General features: G+C 41.5%; 1 protein-coding gene across 1 annotated transcript in view; it reads right to left on the minus strand.

Moving 5' to 3' along the window:
• RELCH (RAB11 binding and LisH domain, coiled-coil and HEAT repeat containing) overlaps positions 1–18784 on the minus strand; it is a 113151-nt gene extending 94367 nt beyond the window's left edge. Inside the window, exon 1 of the mRNA XM_075533139.1 lies at positions 18041–18784. Coding sequence (XP_075389254.1) covers positions 18041–18554 — 514 coding nt within the window. The 5' untranslated portion in view covers positions 18555–18784. The remainder of the gene's footprint in view (positions 1–18040) is intronic.
• Positions 18785–19702: the final 918 nt, after the last annotated feature.

Genomic DNA, 19702 nt, shown 5'->3' on the forward strand with positions numbered 1-19702 from the left:
ATTTGTTTATATTTACAGTTCATATTTTAATGATGGCTAAATGTACTTTTCTATAGTTTAAAAAACTATTCTCAGATCCTTAAAAAGGTCTCTTGAGAATTACATAGCACTTTAAAAATTAAGTGTATCTGTTGTTGGTTTTGTTGTTTTTTTTCTGTTTTGTTTTGCTCTGTCTTTTTTAGTGCTTATTATTGTCTCTGCATGTCTACCTAGATAAGATAGGCAGGATAAACCATATGGCGAAGAAAATAACAGGACTGATGGTTCGAGGTCGGGGGCGTGAGAAGCAGAGGCGGTGGAAAAGCAGAGGTGGTGGTTTGTTAACAAACCCAAGGACAAGGTAACAACAAGTGATCTACAATCAATAGTGAAGAGGGTATAAGATGCCTGTAGGGTTTGATCAAGGGCAAAGTAACCGAGAAGGAATTACTGAAACCCGAATGAAGACTGAACATGATAGTGGGACAAGAGGAAAATAAAACATAAAGAGGAAAGAACTAGGAGGCAAAGGGCATTTATAGAGGTCTAAATAAAGGCATGTACATAGGTAAATATATTTATATATAACAATAGGGAAAAATATCTGTGTACATATATTTAAAGGTTTAGTATTAAGGAAACAAATGGGCATTGGGTCTCTCTCTACTCAAGTACTCCCTCAACGCAAGAACACTTTGTTCTAATAACCTGATATTCCATGATGCTCACCTTCCTGACATGATCAATGAAGACAAAAAATAGGTGCATAAGCAAATTTGGTGAAGAAAGCTGATGGTGCCCGGCTATCAACAGATATAGCGTGGGGGGCCTTGAAGAAAAACAAGCAGTCATCTAGCTGAGAAGCAACAAAGTCCACATGGAAGAAGCACACCAGCTTGTGTGATAATGAGGTGTAGATGGGATCTGATATCAGGCATCAAAGACCCAGAACAAAAAATCCTATCATTGTGAATAAGGGGGAGTGTGGAGTGGCGTGGAGACCTGAAGCCCAGCTGTAGAAAATTGGACATCGCCTTACAGAAGGGTCACAAGGAAGAGACGAGCCTGTCAGGGTACAGTATAGCATTGGTGAAACGCACAACTTACCTCTAGATCCTTAATGCTTCCTAGCCCCCACGATCATGACCCCAATTCTACCTTACAAATCCAGCTAGACCAGAGCATATACATGGGTACAGAGAAGAGCTTGCAACACAGGGAAGCCAGGACAGATAAACCCCTCAGGACCCATATTGAGAGTAGCGATACCAGGAGGGGGAGTAGATCGTGGGAGGAGAAATGGGGAACCGATCACAATGATCTACACATGTTTTGGTTGTTTGTTTGCTATCTTCCCACTGTTCCACACAGATACGAATTACTTTTTACAGTATGGGCATTTTATAATACAAAAATACTATTTACAATTAAATGAAAGTAAGAAAAGTTAGTATTAAGCCAAACCCAGACGTCAAACTCATTCCTGTGAAATCCATTCTGAGTCCTAGGGGCAACGTGTTACCTCTGAGGAAAAAACGCTTGCTGCAGGAGGCATCAAGACTGGGGCAGCTTCCTTCAAAAGTAATTAACAATGGGTGGGGGCGGGGGCGGGGGGGGGGGGAGACACAGTTTTGTGAAAACATCCCATTTCTACTTTCCTGCTCCTCACCTCCTCTCACATGCTGTTACAGGTCACTTTCCCAAACCCTTTTGGTCAGAACACTTGAGAGTCAGAGGGAATCTTTGAGATAGCACAATCCCCTCATTTTTACAGAAAAAAAACCCCAAAGTCATTTCTTCACTTACTGAATATTTACTGGCCTACTGTGGTAGGGGTGGGTGTATTCAGATAGTATCTAGTCAGACTTTGTCCTGGCCTTTAAGGAAGCTTCAAAGTCTCTGGAACAAGTCATGCACTTGATAATGGCAATGCAATCAGATAAAATGTTAATGATTTAAGAATTAATCTGTGGGTAAGCCTGGGGTAGAATTCAAGTCTCCCAGTCTGCAGTCAACCATCTTATCCTCTTTGTCACATGAATCCACCACAATGACCTGGGGTACACTTTAAACGTAGCAAGAGCTAAATGCTGGAGACTCAACTGAGGGTCTACAGCTGAGATCTGACCACCTGTTGGGTAAATTGGAGGCGTACACTAACCCTCAGAGGAATTACTATTACAGAGCTTGACGACTTAGGGGAGGGTGTCATGAAGTTTATAGAAAACTGAAATGAAAAGAGAGTGAAGTTTTTCTACAAACTGTTTTGAAGCCCCTTGTAATTCTGTGCAGGCACTTGAAACAGCTTACCTCACTCAGGGGAGTCACTGCCCATCTCACTTTACAGAGAGACCTTTCCGAGTCAGGCTCCTAACAAGTGGCACACTGGAATGATTTGTAAATCTGTGGAGTGTATGATAATGAGTTTTAAAGGTATACTTCTCTCTCTTTCCCAGATTCTGTGCATCTTTAAAGGAAGTTTGTGTTCCTCTCCCTGAAGCTTCTCCAGCCCAAGGTTGTAGGGTGTGGTCGCCTAAATTCCACCTCAAAGGGACCTCCTGTGACAGAGAAGCACTGCCCACCAGGGACACCTGACACCAAGTCCTGCCTCTACACCATTTATCCTGGTGAGTGAGACCTAAAGTGCATGTCAGCTCCACTCTCCTCGTTCCAGCGCGTCATGAATGACTCACAAAGACCTGCCTAGACTCAACCCTAGGTAGACAGAGCTGGGGAAACATGCTTCCCAGACAAAGGCAGAGTTCCTCACACCCATATTCCAAATGCTTACAGGATACTACTGCCTCATGAAAGGAACCCTGGTAGTACAGGAGGTTAAGTGTTGAGTGCTAAAGGAAAAGTCAGTGGTTCGAACCCAACAGGTGCTCCATAGGGGAAAAAATGAAGCAATCTACTTATGGGGCAGTTAGGCTCTGTCCTATAGGGGTAACTCTGAGTCAAAAATGACTTGATGGCAGCATTTTTTGTTTTTTGGTTGTTTATGGAGGGATTTCTGTGCGCTGCAGTGGAGCCCTGGTGGCACAATGGTTAAGTGCTTGTGCTAACAGAAAGGTTGGCAATTCCAAGGAACCCACCCAGGGGGTCCATGAGAATAAAGACTTGATGGGCAGTTCTGGAAAAGATCACAGTCTAGGCGCCCCTGTGCGTCAGTTCTTCTGTCACACAGGGTCCCCATGAGGTGGAATTTAAGTAACCTCACCCAACAACATTTGGCTGGAGCAGTGTCTGGGACAGAAAGGAAGATCTTAGGAAAGAATCTGGCAAAATGAGGGGGGAAAGAGTAACCTATCTTTAAAATTCATATTATCAGATACTATATAAATTTTCAGCTAATTTTTCCTATAATGGATATTAACTTTTGCTAATAAAGCAAGAAAATGTTGGGAAAATTGCATTGGAATGAAGGAAGCAATTTTAAAAGGTTTTAGCTGGAGGGGTAAGAACAAATGCCTTTTAAAATCCAGTAGGAATAAACACAGAACAGAATAAAGCCAGAGGTCCCGGTTAGAAATGGGAGTCTGGATTTCAGCTACAAGGCCACAGCTGGTGAGTTTGAGCCACTGCAGTTCAAGGCTCCCTACGCCAGCACCAACAGGACGCCTCAGAGCACAGATGCCTGGCTAGAAATAACAAGCAGACTCACTACCTTGAGAAATCTCATACACTGACAAGGCTAGCTGGTTTCAAAAACAATTGAACATCATTTCTGACTGCTGGGGATTTTTGAAATCACAGACAGGCAAATCTGGAAGAAGGCTACACCCATGATTGAAACTGCAATCTACTCTTCCTTGAAGCTTAGTCATGTTTGATGATTAGACAGGAAATTCAATGAAACAGTAAAGCTTTGAGATTGGAAAAAAGAGTTCAGGTGAATACGCCCTTGGTAGGTCATTTCATTTAGGACAATTGGTGACTGTTTTGGGCTTATTTCAAGGCTTAGCTGGTCCTGGTCCACTCTTAGGAATACACCCACAATACTTGAAAGCACTGACACAAACACTTCGTGGCACCACTAGTCACAATTACCAAAATATGAAAACAACCTACATGTCCATCAACAGATAAATGAGAAAACAAAATGTGCTATATACATACAATGGAGTTCTGCTCAGCCTAAAGAGAAATGAACTCGTGATGCATGCTACAATATAGATGTACCCTGAAAACGCCATGCTGGGCAAAATAAACCAGTTGCAAAAGGACAATTACATGATCCCACTTATAAGGAATATCTGGAATAGGCAAATGTACGAACCCAAGTTTTATGAGTGGCTGCCAGGGATGGCAGTGAGGACAAACGGGAGTCTTTGGGCTTCCTTCTGGTTAGGGTAATGGGAAAATTTAGAAACTCTTCTCCCTCTCAAACCTGATACTCGGTTGGAATCCATATTTGTTAATAAATTACTATCAACAACATTTTTCAGAATGCTATGGCTACTTCTGTAAATAAATGAAACTCTAGTTTACATGCTTACTCAGGGGTTGAATGGAATTTTCTTTACCAAGGACAGGAGAAGAAATACTTTTTCTTTACTCTGTTCTACAGCTTGAGCATTCTATTTCAGAATACTTTCAGTCTCTTTTTCAGCCAGTGATACTTTTATAATATTACATATACTACTCTCAAGGCACATCCAAAGACATATTTTTTAACACAGTAGATGTCAACGTATTTTTAACATAATGATTTCTTCAGGATCCCTCCCCTTTCTAAATTCCAAATGATGGAACGGAAAGTGTGATATTTCCAGTCTTTTAGCTAAGCAAACCAGTTACTGGGGTGTCAATAACTTGTACCATAAAACATTCCTCTAACTCTCTGACACAAGGTCCAACAGATTCTACCTTTAGCAGAAGGCTTCCCAAAATTAGGTAGTACCATCTGAAATTGTTGTTTTGTACAAAAAAGAATAAATATTCAAGATTTCGGATGGGCCAACCTAATGTTTTCCATAATTCATCTTTATCTTCCTAATACCAAGACACTTATAGAATATAAATGACTATCAATTGCATAGTCTTCTACTTTATGTCAAAAGCATTGCCAGCCTATTTTAGTGACAATCGGACTGTATGTACCCTAACTTCAAATACCACAATGTCACATACCTGAGAAGTTATGAATCAATCACATGTGAGCCTGCTCAAGAGCTTATGTACCAAATAAGCTTCAGAAAATTTTGAAAAATTTCATGATCGTTCATTTCCATTTTGAAGTTATCTCACAATGCTTTTGCAAGACTGTGTGTAATCCAAATCAGTTGGGAGAATTCTTGTCATAAAGACAGGGAAGAGAAGCAAAGGCAACAAAGAAATTACTTCAAACCAATGAATGAATGATTTTCTCATGGCAGGACACCAAGGATTTCACCACGAGAGGCAATTTCACCCACAAAAGTTTCTCTTCTAAAAAATTTCGGATAAGAGAACAATGTATTATGGTAAGCTGGCAGATATGATATTAAATCTCTACTCAAACTTTTAAATGTATTCTATCTAGTTCAACAGGAACTGAGGCAAATATCAAAAATAGTAAGATTCTCCTCCTGACCACAGTGCTACCAAGTGGTTTTAAATCAGGCTTGTATCTTTTCACTGTCCGCTCTGTAAGCAGGATTGGAGGAAGACTCACTAACAACTTGTGATGTACAGATGACACAACACCTTGCTTGCCGAAAGCCAAGAAGACCCGAAACACTTACTGACGAAGAGCCAAGCATACAGCCTTCAGCACAGATTGCGCAACATAAACAGAACAAAAACTTCACAAAGAGGCCCAAACTCAACAGTGTGATACACAGAGAAAAGATTAAAGCTGTCAGGAATTTTAACTTAGTTGGATCCACAAGTAAAGCACATGGAAGCAGCAGTCAAGAAATTAAACAAGACAATGCACTGGGAAAATCTGAAAGTGCTAAAGAACAAAGATAAGATTTTGAGGATTAAGGTATACCTGGCCAAACCAAGGTATTTCACTCGCCTCAGATGCATGTGAAAACTGGACTATAATTAAGGAAGACTGGAGACAAACTGATGTACACTGAATATACCATGTTATTTCCAGAATAAACAAATCTATCTTATAAGTCAGCCAGAATGTACTCTGGACATGGTATCAGAAGGGACCAGTCCCTAGAGAAGACATCCGGCTCGATAAAGGAGAGGGTCATTGAAAAAGAAGAAAACCCTGAATGAGATGGACTGGCACAGTGCTGCAATAACGGCCTCCGACACAGCCACATTTGTGAGGCTGGCGCAGAGGCAGGCAGTGTTTCCTTCTGTTGTACAGCAGGCCACTAAGATCAGAACTGACACATAAAGCGCTTAACAGCTGACCAGGAAAAAACCGTAAGAATGCTACCAAGCTGCCTTTCTACCAGTAATTCGAAGATAATACAAAGGGGCTTAAAAAGTGCACAGAATATTTCCACTGTATTTCCCATAAACTTTCTGAAGCCCCCACATATATTTACAAGACTCTCTACACAATGCCACGCAATGCAACTAGTATATCAGTTTACTTGTAAAACTGATCAGAAAAATTACAAGTTCCCATATTAGTATACTTCAAAATAAATGTCCAAACTTTCAAAATTGCTTAGTAAAATGAAAGGAAGAATGGCTAGGAGAAGCTTTTATCCTTGAAATATGCTAAGTTTATGCTAAATGAGGCCTGGGTCAATATTATACTATGAAACAACATTACTTGATTCTGACAATTTCCCTTCCCACATAAACAGACCCTTGAGAAGGTTGAAAAGGGCACCAGATTAAGAATTAAGAGCAAATATATTAGAGATTTAGATAAAGTGGCGCCAGTTTATCTGCTGATAGAGTTAATTCCCACTACACTTTTTCTTTGTTTATACACATTAATGCCTATTTTTGACAAAACACAGAATCTATTTTGCTTTTTGTAAGTAAAAGTGTAAAGGATGACACGCAGATAACCATTACCCAACATTAAAAACTGTTTATATTTTTACTTTAATATTTTAAAAGAAATAACTTAATTTCACATGCCCAACATTTTTCTCTTTGAAGGCAACTCCTGGAGCTAGTGTGGTCCCGGTTGATGGTTTGAGACCTGTAAGTTGTGCTGTTGCAGCTGTGCCAGTCGGGGGCGACTAGAGAAACAAATTCACACACGCATGTGTAAAAGAAAGACCTTTATATCAAGGTGTACAATGGTTATATGTTGGGCTGCTAACTGCAAGAAAGAACTTCTATCAAAGATGTACTGTATATTAAGAAAACATGCCCGCACAGTCCACATCAAGTCCGTAAGTTTGATATAAGCCCATATGTCCAACAAAGTCCTCTTCAGACTCACACAATACATGCAATGATGCTGAATGCAGGAAGATCACAGGCCAGTGGGTGGAAAGTCTTGTGGATTCAGTGGCGGTGGAAGCATCTCAGCGCTGGTGTGGGTCTCCACATGGCTCCTGCAGCTCCAGGGCTCTGGCTCCATCAGCCTAACTCCATGTGTCTTGTCAACAGCAATGTCTCACAGGGAGAAATTGTGTCCCCTGCCTTCAGAGATTAAGAGAGGAGTTCTCAGAATCCTCAGAAGGCCATGCCCAAACAGAGGACTCACTGGCTATGACCTGATTGACAGGCTAGACTCCCAACCTTTTCCTGAAGTTGACAGATTATGTGACTGCCACACATGTCATCGTCACCTCTGAAACATAGAGACTGTATACGACAAAGTAGAACTAACTGCCCATAGGGTAGCCTAGGCGGTGTAAACTATATGGGAGCAAGTTGTCAGCTCTTTTCTCCCATAGAGCTGCTGGTGGGTTCCAACCATTGAGTGCTTAACCAACGGGCTACCAGAGGTACTACAGTATATGAAGCACCCTCAAATAGAATACAAGATTGTTCAGTGATTTAGAACAGATATAGTGGTCTCCCAGTACATGTAATGTGCTGCAAAAAACTGAGATTTGCTTTATTCTCTTATGAATATACTAGAATCAATTTTTCCCATTATGTATGACCAAGAGGATTGTTTCCAATGTTCAGCTGCTATAAAGTATCTTTGCACTTGCACACTTAAATGTGGGAATGCTAAGTTGAAGGTAGACATCTTCCTCTTCACTAGATGTCAAAACATTCTTCGGTGTGGTTGGACCTACATGAGCACCTGCCTCCCCTCATCCCAACAATGCTTACTATTGTCATTCTACCTTTTTCCAAAAAGTTGGGTATTGTGAAATGCATTTCACTGATTACTATTGAATTTGGTCATCTATTCACAGGTTCTTTTCATTTATGATTTATCGGTCTATATTTTTGCTCATTTTTCATTAGGTTATATTTTCCCTTAGGTAGTCTACACAAATTTGATATTGTAAAACCTTTTGACTGTTGTCTATGTGGAAATATATTTATATTTTCCTAATCTATGGCTTGTCATTTACTTTGAAAGTGTTACCTTTATCTTAAGAATTTCAATTTCATTAGAGTCCAATTGATCAATTCCTAATTTTAAAAATCTAAGATTTTTTTTTTTAAATCTAAGATTTTTATGCCTTAGGAAATCTTTACTCCAACTCATAAACACATTTTTTGTATTTTCTTCAAAACACTTAAGTTCAACAGTAACCCAATAACGACAGGGACAGGGGAATAGCATGGGATCTAAAATTGACGGTGAGGAGGGTGTAGCATTCCTGGTCATGTTTGACCAATTGAAATGTATCTGAGAAAAATTACTGAGAGGTGAACAATGGGCAAATGTGATAGTTGGGCAGGAGGAAAGAACTAGAAAGTAAAAACTTTATATATAGGTTTAGATACATATATATATGTATTGTGTGTGTGTATATATACAACAAAGAAGAGTTGGACTCTGGGCCTCTACTTAAATCTTACCTCAGTACAAGAATAGTTTGTTCTAATAATGTGGCAATGTATGATACCCTCCTTCCCAACACACCTGAAGCCAAAAAAAATGCGTAAGCAAATGTGGTAAAGAAAGTTGATAGTGGCTGGCTATTAAAAGATAGCCACTCCAGAGAGTCTGGAGTCTTAAAGGCTTGAAGTAAACAAGCGGCCATCTAACTGGAAAGCAACAAAGTCGACATGGAAGAAGTACACACCAGCCTGTGTGATCATGAGGGGTTGATGGGAAAAGGTATCAGAAGTTCAAAACAAGCAATCAAATTGATGTGAAGAAGTGTACACAAAGTGGAGACCCAAAACCCACCTGTAAGACAATTGGACAGTCCCTCACAGAAGGGTCACATGGAAGGGATGATACACCCAGGGTGTAGTAGAGCAATGATGAAACACTTAACTATCCTCTAGTTCTTTAATATCCCCCCCCCTCTTACTATTATGGTCTTAGTTTTGCCTCATTAATCTTGTTAGACCTGTGTATATTCATTTGTATAATTAAGACCACTCAATGCATGAAATCCAAGAATTGTAGGTGAACAGATATATTGGATAGTGTAAGATACAGAAATATATATATATATAGTTTCCAGGGGGGACAGTGGGAGAGGGAGGGGATAAAGGGGAGCTGATATCAGAGTTCAAGAAGAAAGAAAATGTCTTGAAACTGATGGTGGCAGCAATTGTACAATTATGCTTGATCTAATTGAATTATGGATTATTATAATATCTATAAGAGCTCCCAATAAAATGGTTTTTAAAAACCCACAAATTCAATATCTCACATTTAGATTTCTAATTTATTTGGACACTTTGACTGGTGTGTATATATATGAGCATGAGAGTACATATGGTATAAGGTTACAAAAAAACAACAAGCACACTTACTTTTTCTCTAAGAGAAGACAACACTTTATGGAAAAGTCTACTCGACCCTCTTCTCTGATACCCAGGACTCAGTGAGCTTGTGTCTGGGGTCTAGCCTTGGTGCTATAGTGATTACACACTGGGCTGTTATCAACAAAGTCAGCAGTCTGAAGCCACCAACCACTCCACAGGTGAAAGAAGAAACTTTTTACTCCTGTGAAGAGTTACAGTCTCAGAAATCCACAGGGGGCCGTCCTGCCATGAGTCAGAACTGACTAGATAGCAGTGAGTTTGGGTATGTACATTAGCTCAATCTGTCTGCTACTTTGCTTTTAAATGTTTTCTTCTACATATGGCAACATCCATTTTAGAAAAATATTAAGTTCCATAAAAGGACAACTTTCCATTTCTGTCCACTAGTTGGAGGAGTCCTGGTGTGATAGTAGGTTACATACACATTGGGCTGCTAACCACAAGGTCAGCAAATTGAAACCACTAGATGCTCCATGGGAGAAAGATGAGGCTCTCTCCTCCCTTACAGAGTTACAGTCTCGGAAACCCAAAGGGCAGTTTTACAGGGTTGCTATGAGTCGGAAAGATGGCAGTGGTCCATTAAGTATGAATCTGAGGAACAGTTAGTCTGGGTAGACTAGAGAAACAAATCCATAGGCACTCATATATATAAAAGAAAGAGGTTTATACACAAGAGCAACTGTGTAGATTTTGTTACCAAAAACCCAAACCCATTGCTCTGCATTAATTCTAACTGTCTGCAGGCCCACGGGGCAGAGCGTAACTGCCCTGGCTGTGTCACTGCGGGAGCACTTCCAAGGCTGCAACCATTACGGAAGCACACTGCCACATCTGTCTTTACTGGACTAGCTAACAGGTTCACATCACTAACCTTTCAGCTGACAGCTGAAATGCCTAACCACTATGCCACCAGAAATCCTCCTTAGACTTTGATGGTATAAAGTATCTGTGTAAGCGGAGTTATAGAAATCTAAAGGCCCATGCTCCAATGAAATAGGGCCAGTAACCACATCAACATTTAAATGCAACCTTGAAGGAAATGATACTGTCAAGTTCAAGGAAACAGATTAACCTCATATGAAAACAAATCTCGCCACCCCCCGCCAAATTCAAACAATCAGAGAGGCACTGAGTTCAAATATGGCCAAGTAAAAAATGTGTGTTAACTGCCACATTTACCTCGAGCCCAGAAAAACTGGATGGTACCCAGCTACTTTGACTGGGCTTCTTGATTAAAGACTATAAAATCTTCATCAAAAGGGGAAATGCAGATTGCAATTTCAAATGCTCAGATATTGAAGACATTCAAGTGACAAATATACAAAGATATGGTTATGATCTTAGCCACTTGAGATGCAAATCAAAGTGACAATGGAATTCCATCTGACTCTGGCAATAATAGCAATGATAAAAACAACAACAGAATACAACAAGCGCTGAGAGATCGGAATTCTCACCACTATGGAAAACAGTATTGTGCGTCCTCCAATTAGACATAGAAATGCCACACAATCCAGGATTTCACAAGGTACACATACTAGAGAAATAGGTGCAAGGACACGAATGGCTACAAACATGGCCATGGTCATCGCAACGCCATTCGTAACAGCAAAACCATGTAAACGACCTATGTGCCTAATGAAAGAAACCAGACAGATAAACTAGGACACATGCACACAGTGGAAGAATCGCAAAACATTACACTGAAATAAGTCAATCACAAAAGGGAAATGATTGCATGAGACCAATACCATAAAAAGTCAAGAAAAGATTTTTTCACAGAAACATTCTTCGGTGGTTATGAAGGATAGCATGGGGAAAGAAGGAAAATCACTACCTAGAAAGGAGTCAAGTATTAACTTGGATGAAGGAGAGGAAATATACAATAAGTAGGGGAAGCATATTATATATAATTTGCAGTATTTACAAATTACAGTAATAATAAAAATAGTAACAGTGGATGCATAAGTATTTATGTAAGATGAATAGGTGTGGGATACATAGGAGTACATCCATGAGTCATTATATAGGTTTAGGATATTATATAGGATATAGGATATTTCTTTATATGTGTTTGCACATGCTGTAAATATAGCCATGTACATACACAGCAGGACATAACACGGGAAAAGGTATTAACCTAGGGGTAGGACTAGTCTCAGGGGCCAACTCAGTCAACTAGCATAACATTATAAAATGATGCTATTCTACATACTACTTTGGTGAGTAGTGGCCAGGGTCTAGGTAGCTTGTGAACAGCTAGCCACCTAAGACACAATTATTGGTTTCCCCTCATCTAGATCAAAAAGGAAAGAAGAAAAATCAAAGACCCATGGAAAAAATCCAAAGAGACTAATGGACCATGCAAAATACAACCTCCATTAGACTTAGACCAAAGAGTGAGATGGTGGCCTGCTATCTTACACTACCTATTGCTCTGATCAGGATCACAATACAAGGTCCTAGATGGAGGATGAGAAAAATATGGAGCAAAATTAAAAAACATAACAAGATCTGACTTATTGTTCTGAAAGACTGAAGGAACTTGAGAGGCTCTTAGCCACTCTTCACACCTGGAACTAGACCAACTCCTGGGGATCACCTATCAAAGAAACAATACAGTGAACAGTAACACCTCCAAAGAACTTACTCCTCGGGGAAAAAAAATCAGTCCCATGAAACCAAAAGGGCAACTTTTGCCCAAATCAATATTCAAAGGCAGGAAAGGGTAGGAGAGAAGAATGGAAACGAGGAAGACAGGGAGGAAGTGGGAAGAGTGCTTGGTAGGTTCAAATGTTCAGCATTCCGTTTAGTAGGCAGCGTTTCACCTATTGTACCAACAGAGAGGAACTGATTTGTTGAAGAGATGGGAACACTGGAAAAAACAACTAAAGCACCTTTGTACTGGGAGACAAAGAAAGGATCCTAAGACCAGAACTCTGGACATATTGAGAGGTAAGCCTGGAGAGTTCTGAGAAAAAGGAGGTCAGATCCTGAGATCCAAGATAATAAAAAGGAAGAAAACGACAGCCTACTGAACAGTGACTTTATAAAAATTTGAAGGCATGAAAAATACAGTATAAAAGAAGCTGATCACTCAAAGGCATACATCCTCCTAGATGACCATCCTAAGAATCCAAAGCCCAATTTTGATTAGAACCCTAAGGTTTCAATCGGAACCTGAAGTCTCTGGCTAAATTACTACCATATGCTTAGTGACGATGTCAAGACAACAACTGTTAATCTTATAGTTGAATTGCAAAGCAAAACAACTACAATGAAAGTTGTCTGGTTCAACTAGCAAAGATATGGGAGACGGAGTGTAAGTGATGTGTTTATGTTTCAGAGTGTGTATTCCAGCAAGTAAGTAATTACAAATTTAGATATCTCAAATGAGTTCATCATGTGGATAGAGCAGGAACAATGCATTGATCTAACACTAACATATTTATCTAATGCGATGATGCACTTATCTAATACTAAAAGTAACTGCACTGTTAGGAGATTCTTCTATTAAAAAGTCACACTTAAAAAGCTTTACAGTTATGCCCACTTTTGAAAGTTTACTTTATGCTACTTTGCTTATGAAAGACCTACATTCACCACTAACCAAAAATCAAAGAGGAATTTTGCTTTTCTGATAAGTGCAATTAGCCTGAGTCCTTACTTTGTGTGCAGTGAGCTGTTAAAGAAGCAGTGAGGGGTGTCATCAAGCGGCTTTCCCAGGACCCATAGGCATCATCTCACCAAGCCGCCAGAGCACAGAACCGTGTCTGTGAACACTGTGTTATTTCAGGTGTTTACATGTTAAATGGTATGACTTGGTAAGCTATTTTTTTAGGGCCTGGGAACATTTTTTTAAAATTCCCATAGAAACTGATGGTAATTGCTTTTTGCTTTAAACCATTTTGGCTTTACAGAGTGCTGTTAATTTTCAATTTCAGGGGGATAACCTGAATACCCTTGTGATATGTTTTATAAATATGGATTACGCTGCTAAATCAAGGAAGAAAAGAATTAAACTCAGTCTGAAGACTTGCTAAAGGATATTAAAAGCTTACCTATACCTTAACATTAACCTTAGTCAACAGATTTTTAGGGAAATAAGTCTTAAAAAGATAAATTGCTTCAAAAATCACTACATAAAAGGCATTATGTTTATAGAGTATACAATATTCTGAAATACTCTGAATTTCCATAACAGACACACACCAATCAAAACAGATACAAAGAAAAATAATTTATTGTAGATAATTCACCATAAACAATGTTAATATATCTGAAATCAACCAAGGGGGCCCTAGTGACAGAGCAGATTAAGTGCTGGGTGGCTAACTTAACGTTTGGCAGTATGCCTTTCACATGCCTATGAGGCAATTGAAAATGCCATGGCTTGGGTCAGGCGCACCTTAGTCCTCAAAGTAACGTCCTTGCTTTTCAACACATTAAAGAGGTCTTATGCTGCAGATTTACCCAATGCCATGTGTCGTTATTTATCTCTGGACTGCTGTTTCCATGAGCATTGATTGAGGAGCCAAGAAAGATGAAATCCTTGATGTTACCTATTGGTCCAAGTGTGAGGATTTGTTTGTTGTTTTACATTGAGTTGTAATCCACACTCAAGACTGTAATCTTTGATTTTCATCAGCATTGCTTCAAGTCCTCCTCCCTTTTCACAAACAAGCTTGTGTCTTCTGCATATTGCAGGCTGTTAATAAGCCTTCCTCCAATCCTGATGCTATATTCTTCTTCATATAATCCAGCTTCTCTGATAATTTGCTCAACATACAGACTGAATAAGTAGAGTGAGAAAACACAACTCTGACGCACACCTTTCCTAATTTTAAATATTTTAATTCTAGCAGTAAATGATTGACTATGTTTTTAAAAATTCATCAAACTACACTTAAAATGGGTGCATTTTATTTTCTATGAGTTTTTTCTCTCAAAGATAGGGATAAAAATACAATATATGCCAAATATTATTTACAAATGCTAACTGCTCTCTTATCACGGTAGATTTTCAAATCATAGTGAAGACTATTTGATTACAACGACTCACCTTTTTAGAACAGGTACAATAGGGCACCCAGACTTATACAAAGGAAGTATTTCTTATTTGAGCTGAATGTAAAGTACCCCTAAGAAGACGATCTAATAACAGTCAATATGCATTGCTAATAAAATATTAGGAAATATTAAAGTAGCAATGACCATTATGAAAAGATCAAGAGGTTTGTAGTCAGACAGATTTGGCTTTGGATCCTGGCACCACCACTTCACATTTTTTAATAACATTGGGCAAGTTACAGGTGAACTCTCTGAGTCTTACTGTTGCCAACTATACAACAGGGAAATCATCACCAACAATATATGGCCTTATGACAAAGTGTTTAAAAAGCCAGTACTTTGAGGGGGAGAAAATGCATAAATATTAGTTTTTTAGTATTATATTGGTTGAACTGAATTTTTGGAAACCTGTCACTTTGAGCACAGATGTATGTATGCATTGGTTATAACTAGCATAAGCTGACTTCTTAGAATTTTAGCCATAACTGGCTCACCTGGTTCTGGGACAGATGCCATCTCAAAATCACATGACCAAGTAGCATAGGGCATAAGGTATGTAGGCATAACCAGTGAATACTTTGTAGAATGAACTAAGCCAGAACCATTTAATAAGAGAACATGAATTAAACCTTCAGCACACGGAGCATAGTGAGGGGTACAGAGGGAGACCGCAACTTACTTATTATTTATTTAAGGGCCACTAAGGAAAAAGAATGCTGCTAAATAAACTGATACAGCATGGCTTGTAACCCATATCTCAATCCTAGAAATACTAAAAAGTTCATAAATATCTTAGAATGAAGGAAATAAAAAGCTTTGTATGCTGGATTCTGTTAAGAAATACACTTCTGAAATTGCTATTCTCATCCATTGTATATTGTGCTATTCAAAGTTAAAATAGGAGACTGACCCCAAAAAAGCTCTAAAATTGATAAATGCAATTTAAGAAAGGAGGGAAAGGTAAAAGAGGAAAGGGTAATTTTAAAATACTCAAGCTAAAATTAATGAACTGCCAAACAAGTTCACTTCAAAGCCATCAAACAAGAATGCCTTTCAGATGATGAATGTTGATAAAATGATGAAAGAAAATTAGTAGTCTTTTTGGGAAGGCAATTTACCTCACTTATCAAAGATTTTCATTAAAAAAAAATCCTCTGAACCAAGGACTCATAATCACTTAGTCTATGGAATAATTCTGGATGGGCCTGAAAGTACGCCTCATTCCCAATTTCTTAATAATAGAGACACACAGAGAAATCTAAAGAGATGAATAAAATATGAATAGATAATACAATACTTGTAAAATATTTAATGAGATGGTATATTCACAGGTTAATTATAAAGCTACGTAAAAGAGTTTAATGTGATTTATATTTCTTAAAATATATGCACAGAAAGCAAGAAAGGCAAAGACCATTAACAGCAGATAGTGGAATTATAATGTTGACTTTTTCTCATTACTCATCTGTATTTCATAACTTTTTTGCCTTCAGTTTGCTTTGTATTAACTTAAAAATATATTTACATTAGCCAGGCTAATATACAGGCTCTAGGACCTAAAGGGCGCGATTAAGTGAGAACAGAGGAGCACAGGCACAAATGACTACTGTAGACTAAATTAAATTTCTATCTGATGACAGGCTTTATATTACTTGAGAGCCTATACAATGCATACAACCCTTTGATGCAAAAAGTTCTTAACTAAGATGTTTTCCTTGTAAATAGTGTGATTAAGTCATAAGATAAGCTGAACAGATAGAGCAATTCTTTAAAAATGACTGAAAGTTAAGAGTACATAATAACTCTTTTATACTTATATTACTATAGTAGAAAACAGAGCAGTTACAATTCAATTGTGTTCTCCAATAAGCCAGGGACTTTACAAAGTAGAGAATATAAAAGTGTTCTTATTAATTGGAAAAACTGACATTGTCGATAAATAAAATACAGAAGAGCTAAACGCTGTGATTAAGGTTTGAGAGTCATGCAATGAAAAGAACTAAGTAGGTCAAGGAAGTTTCCGTGGAAAGCTTTTATAAAGGTGTATTTGCACTGGCACTTGATGAATTAATAAGAGCTTGCCATGTGAAGATCATTATTAAGTAATGTAGTAATCCTAAAACAAAAGCCTGGTTAAACTATGGAATGGTATGAAGTCTGGATTAGCTCCTAATAAAATGGTCTAGGGGAAAAAGGACTATTTTTTAGAGTAATAAAATAAAAGCCAATTCTTATTTTGTTTGCGTGTCACACACATTTAACACGTTGGTAAATTCCCGTTGACTTCATAAAAAGCGCCTCATACCATCAATTTGGGGAAGACCTGCGAGTTCTCCTTAAAGGTATGGATAGCCGGAATCTTAATGAGCATCACTGACAGTCTTCAGGACCAAAGAAATATTTATAAATGTATGAAGAAGACGGCAAATGATGACTCTAGAAGGCTAACATGCTAATAACAAGGTGAAAAAGTAACGCCCATCATTCACGCAGAGGAAAATAGGCGGCTAGGTGGTGGGTGGGGACCATGAGATCAACTACAGGCAGCACGTTGGCAGCCCCGCTCCCACTGAAATTAACGCCAGGAACCCGAAAGAAATTTACTTGCGACATTTCAACAGAACCCAACTCCGGCAGGCCAAAGCCCGGCTTTGGGGTTCAGCAGTCATCCCAAAGGCAAAGGGTCAGAAGGATGCACCTGACTTTTTTCCGCCCAGTCTTTGGTAAACACGGTAAGTAACCTAGGTGGCCGCCAAGGGCCAGAGAGACACACCACCCACAGAGAATCAGAAAGTGACGGAGGGTATATATTTTAAGGACCACAATTCCCTGGGCCGTATGATTCAGGGAAATGGAGGAAAAGGAAGTATGCTTAAAGCTATAAGCCCGTTTACAAGTGGGCTGGTAAATCGTGGGCTCTGACGGGCGCGGACACCCACAGGGGTGCCGGAACCGAGCGAGCATCCAGCCGGGGGCTGGAGACCCGCAGAGCGGTGACAGTCAGGCCCTCCAGCTTCCATGCGAAACAAAACACCTCCCGGATCGCGCGCTCTCCAGCGTTCCGACGCTCTGCGCCCCCGGCCCGGGAAGACTCCTCCCGGCTCCCAACTCCACGGGACCCCGACATTCCGCCACCAGCGACCCGGTGGCGAGCACTTACTGAGCTGTCCCCCTCCCGACGCGGTGCTCGGCTCCCGGCCTCCCGTGCCTCCGACGCCGGCTGCTCCGGGGAAGACGGGCGCTCCCACCCCCGGCGGGGTCCCGCTCTGCCGCTCGAAGTTGCCGGGGTTGGAAAAGTAGTCGCGCAGCCGAGGCAGCTCGCGGCCGCTCTCTAACAGCTCGGTGTGCAGCTCCAGGGCCGTCAGCAAGTACTGATCGCGCAACAGCTGAGCGGCGATTGCATCAATGGACAGGCGGGCCGGGGTCTCCCCGAGGCCCCCCAGCGCCACCGCGGCCGCCTCCCCAGGGAGCGCTGGCCGCGCGCTGCTCCCCAAAGCCACAGGGTCCTGTGGCGACAGCGAGCCCACCGATCCAGGGTCCAGGCCGCCCCCGGAACCCAGCCGAAGTCCTGACCGCCGCTCCTGGGTCGCCGCTACCTCGTCGTCCTCCTCGTCCGTATCGCTGAGGAAGGGATTCACGCCGCCGCCGCCACCTCCAGGCGCCATCGCCGCCATCTTTTCTGTCAGGAGGGTGGGCGCCTCTCTGACTGCCTCAGACAGGCCACAGCCTGAATCTCCCCACAAGCTCGGCGGGCACGGTGCGCCTCCACGGCCCGGGCCTGGCCAGGTCCCGCCTCCCCCTGGAGACCAGGCGTGGCTCGGAAGCTGAAGGTCCTGATGCAGCTACGCCCGCTGCCTCAGCCGCGGCTGCACTAGCAGCCGGGCTCAGTAGGCGTCTTCCTGGTCTCCAATCCCGCGAGATATCGCGCGGGTCCTGCCCCCTTTAAGCCACACCTCCGCCGCAGCCCCGCCTCGGCCCCGCCCACTTTCAACGCCCGCGAGCAAGAATTCAGGGCCGCGCTCACACGCCGCAGCAAAGCCCGCTCCCAACTCCGTAGTCATTGGCGGAGGGAGGCAGGGGGCGGGAATTAAGGGGGCGTAACTCTGGAAATATCGCGAGAGAGGCGGCCGATCGGGTAGGTGTTGGGGGCGTTACTGGGTCGACGGACGGTTGCAGGGTACCTTAGGGCAGACCCTTTGGGCTAGCGGCTAGGGCAGGAGGAGGGCACTGCCCAAGACCTTTCGTGGTCTTCTGCGTCAAGACTTCATTTCCGAGTCAAGAGTGATCTGCATGAGCCGCAGGGAAAGTCCGGGGGCTGGTGCCGAGGTGGGGCGGCCCCGAAACTGCGGCCTGGCCCCTTGCGAGCTTCCTTGTCTCCGTGTTTGCTGCCCGTGGGTGACGTCCCTCCGGCCAGGTAGCCGATGCTCTGAAGGTGCCTTCCTTCCCTTCCCTCCCGCCATGTGCTGGCTGTCCCTGCAAGCCAGGCGACAGTTCCACTGCCGGCTCCTTGGGGAGAGCTCCTAACAGGAAAGGATCAGCCTCCGTGTGGGGGAGGAAGCATCCCCAAAGTGGCCCTGGGGCCGAAGCCAGTACTCTGTTAGGTGTTCACTAAACACGCTGGATTAATACGCGAATCGCACCCTGAAAATATCCATTTCCACCCCCATTCCCAGAGATGTTAAGTCACCTAAAACCCAGAATGGTCCCCTGACCTGTTCAAGTCACCAGCACCGTTCACCACCGAAAGAACTAAAGTCGGGTCTCTCTGACTTGCTCTGGCAAAGACGTTCTTTTTCCATGATGCCCTGCAACGTTCCTGGCT

Source organism: Tenrec ecaudatus, chromosome 15 (assembly GCF_050624435.1).
Source record: "Tenrec ecaudatus isolate mTenEca1 chromosome 15, mTenEca1.hap1, whole genome shotgun sequence".
Classification (NCBI taxonomy): domain Eukaryota; kingdom Metazoa; phylum Chordata; class Mammalia; order Afrosoricida; family Tenrecidae; genus Tenrec; species Tenrec ecaudatus.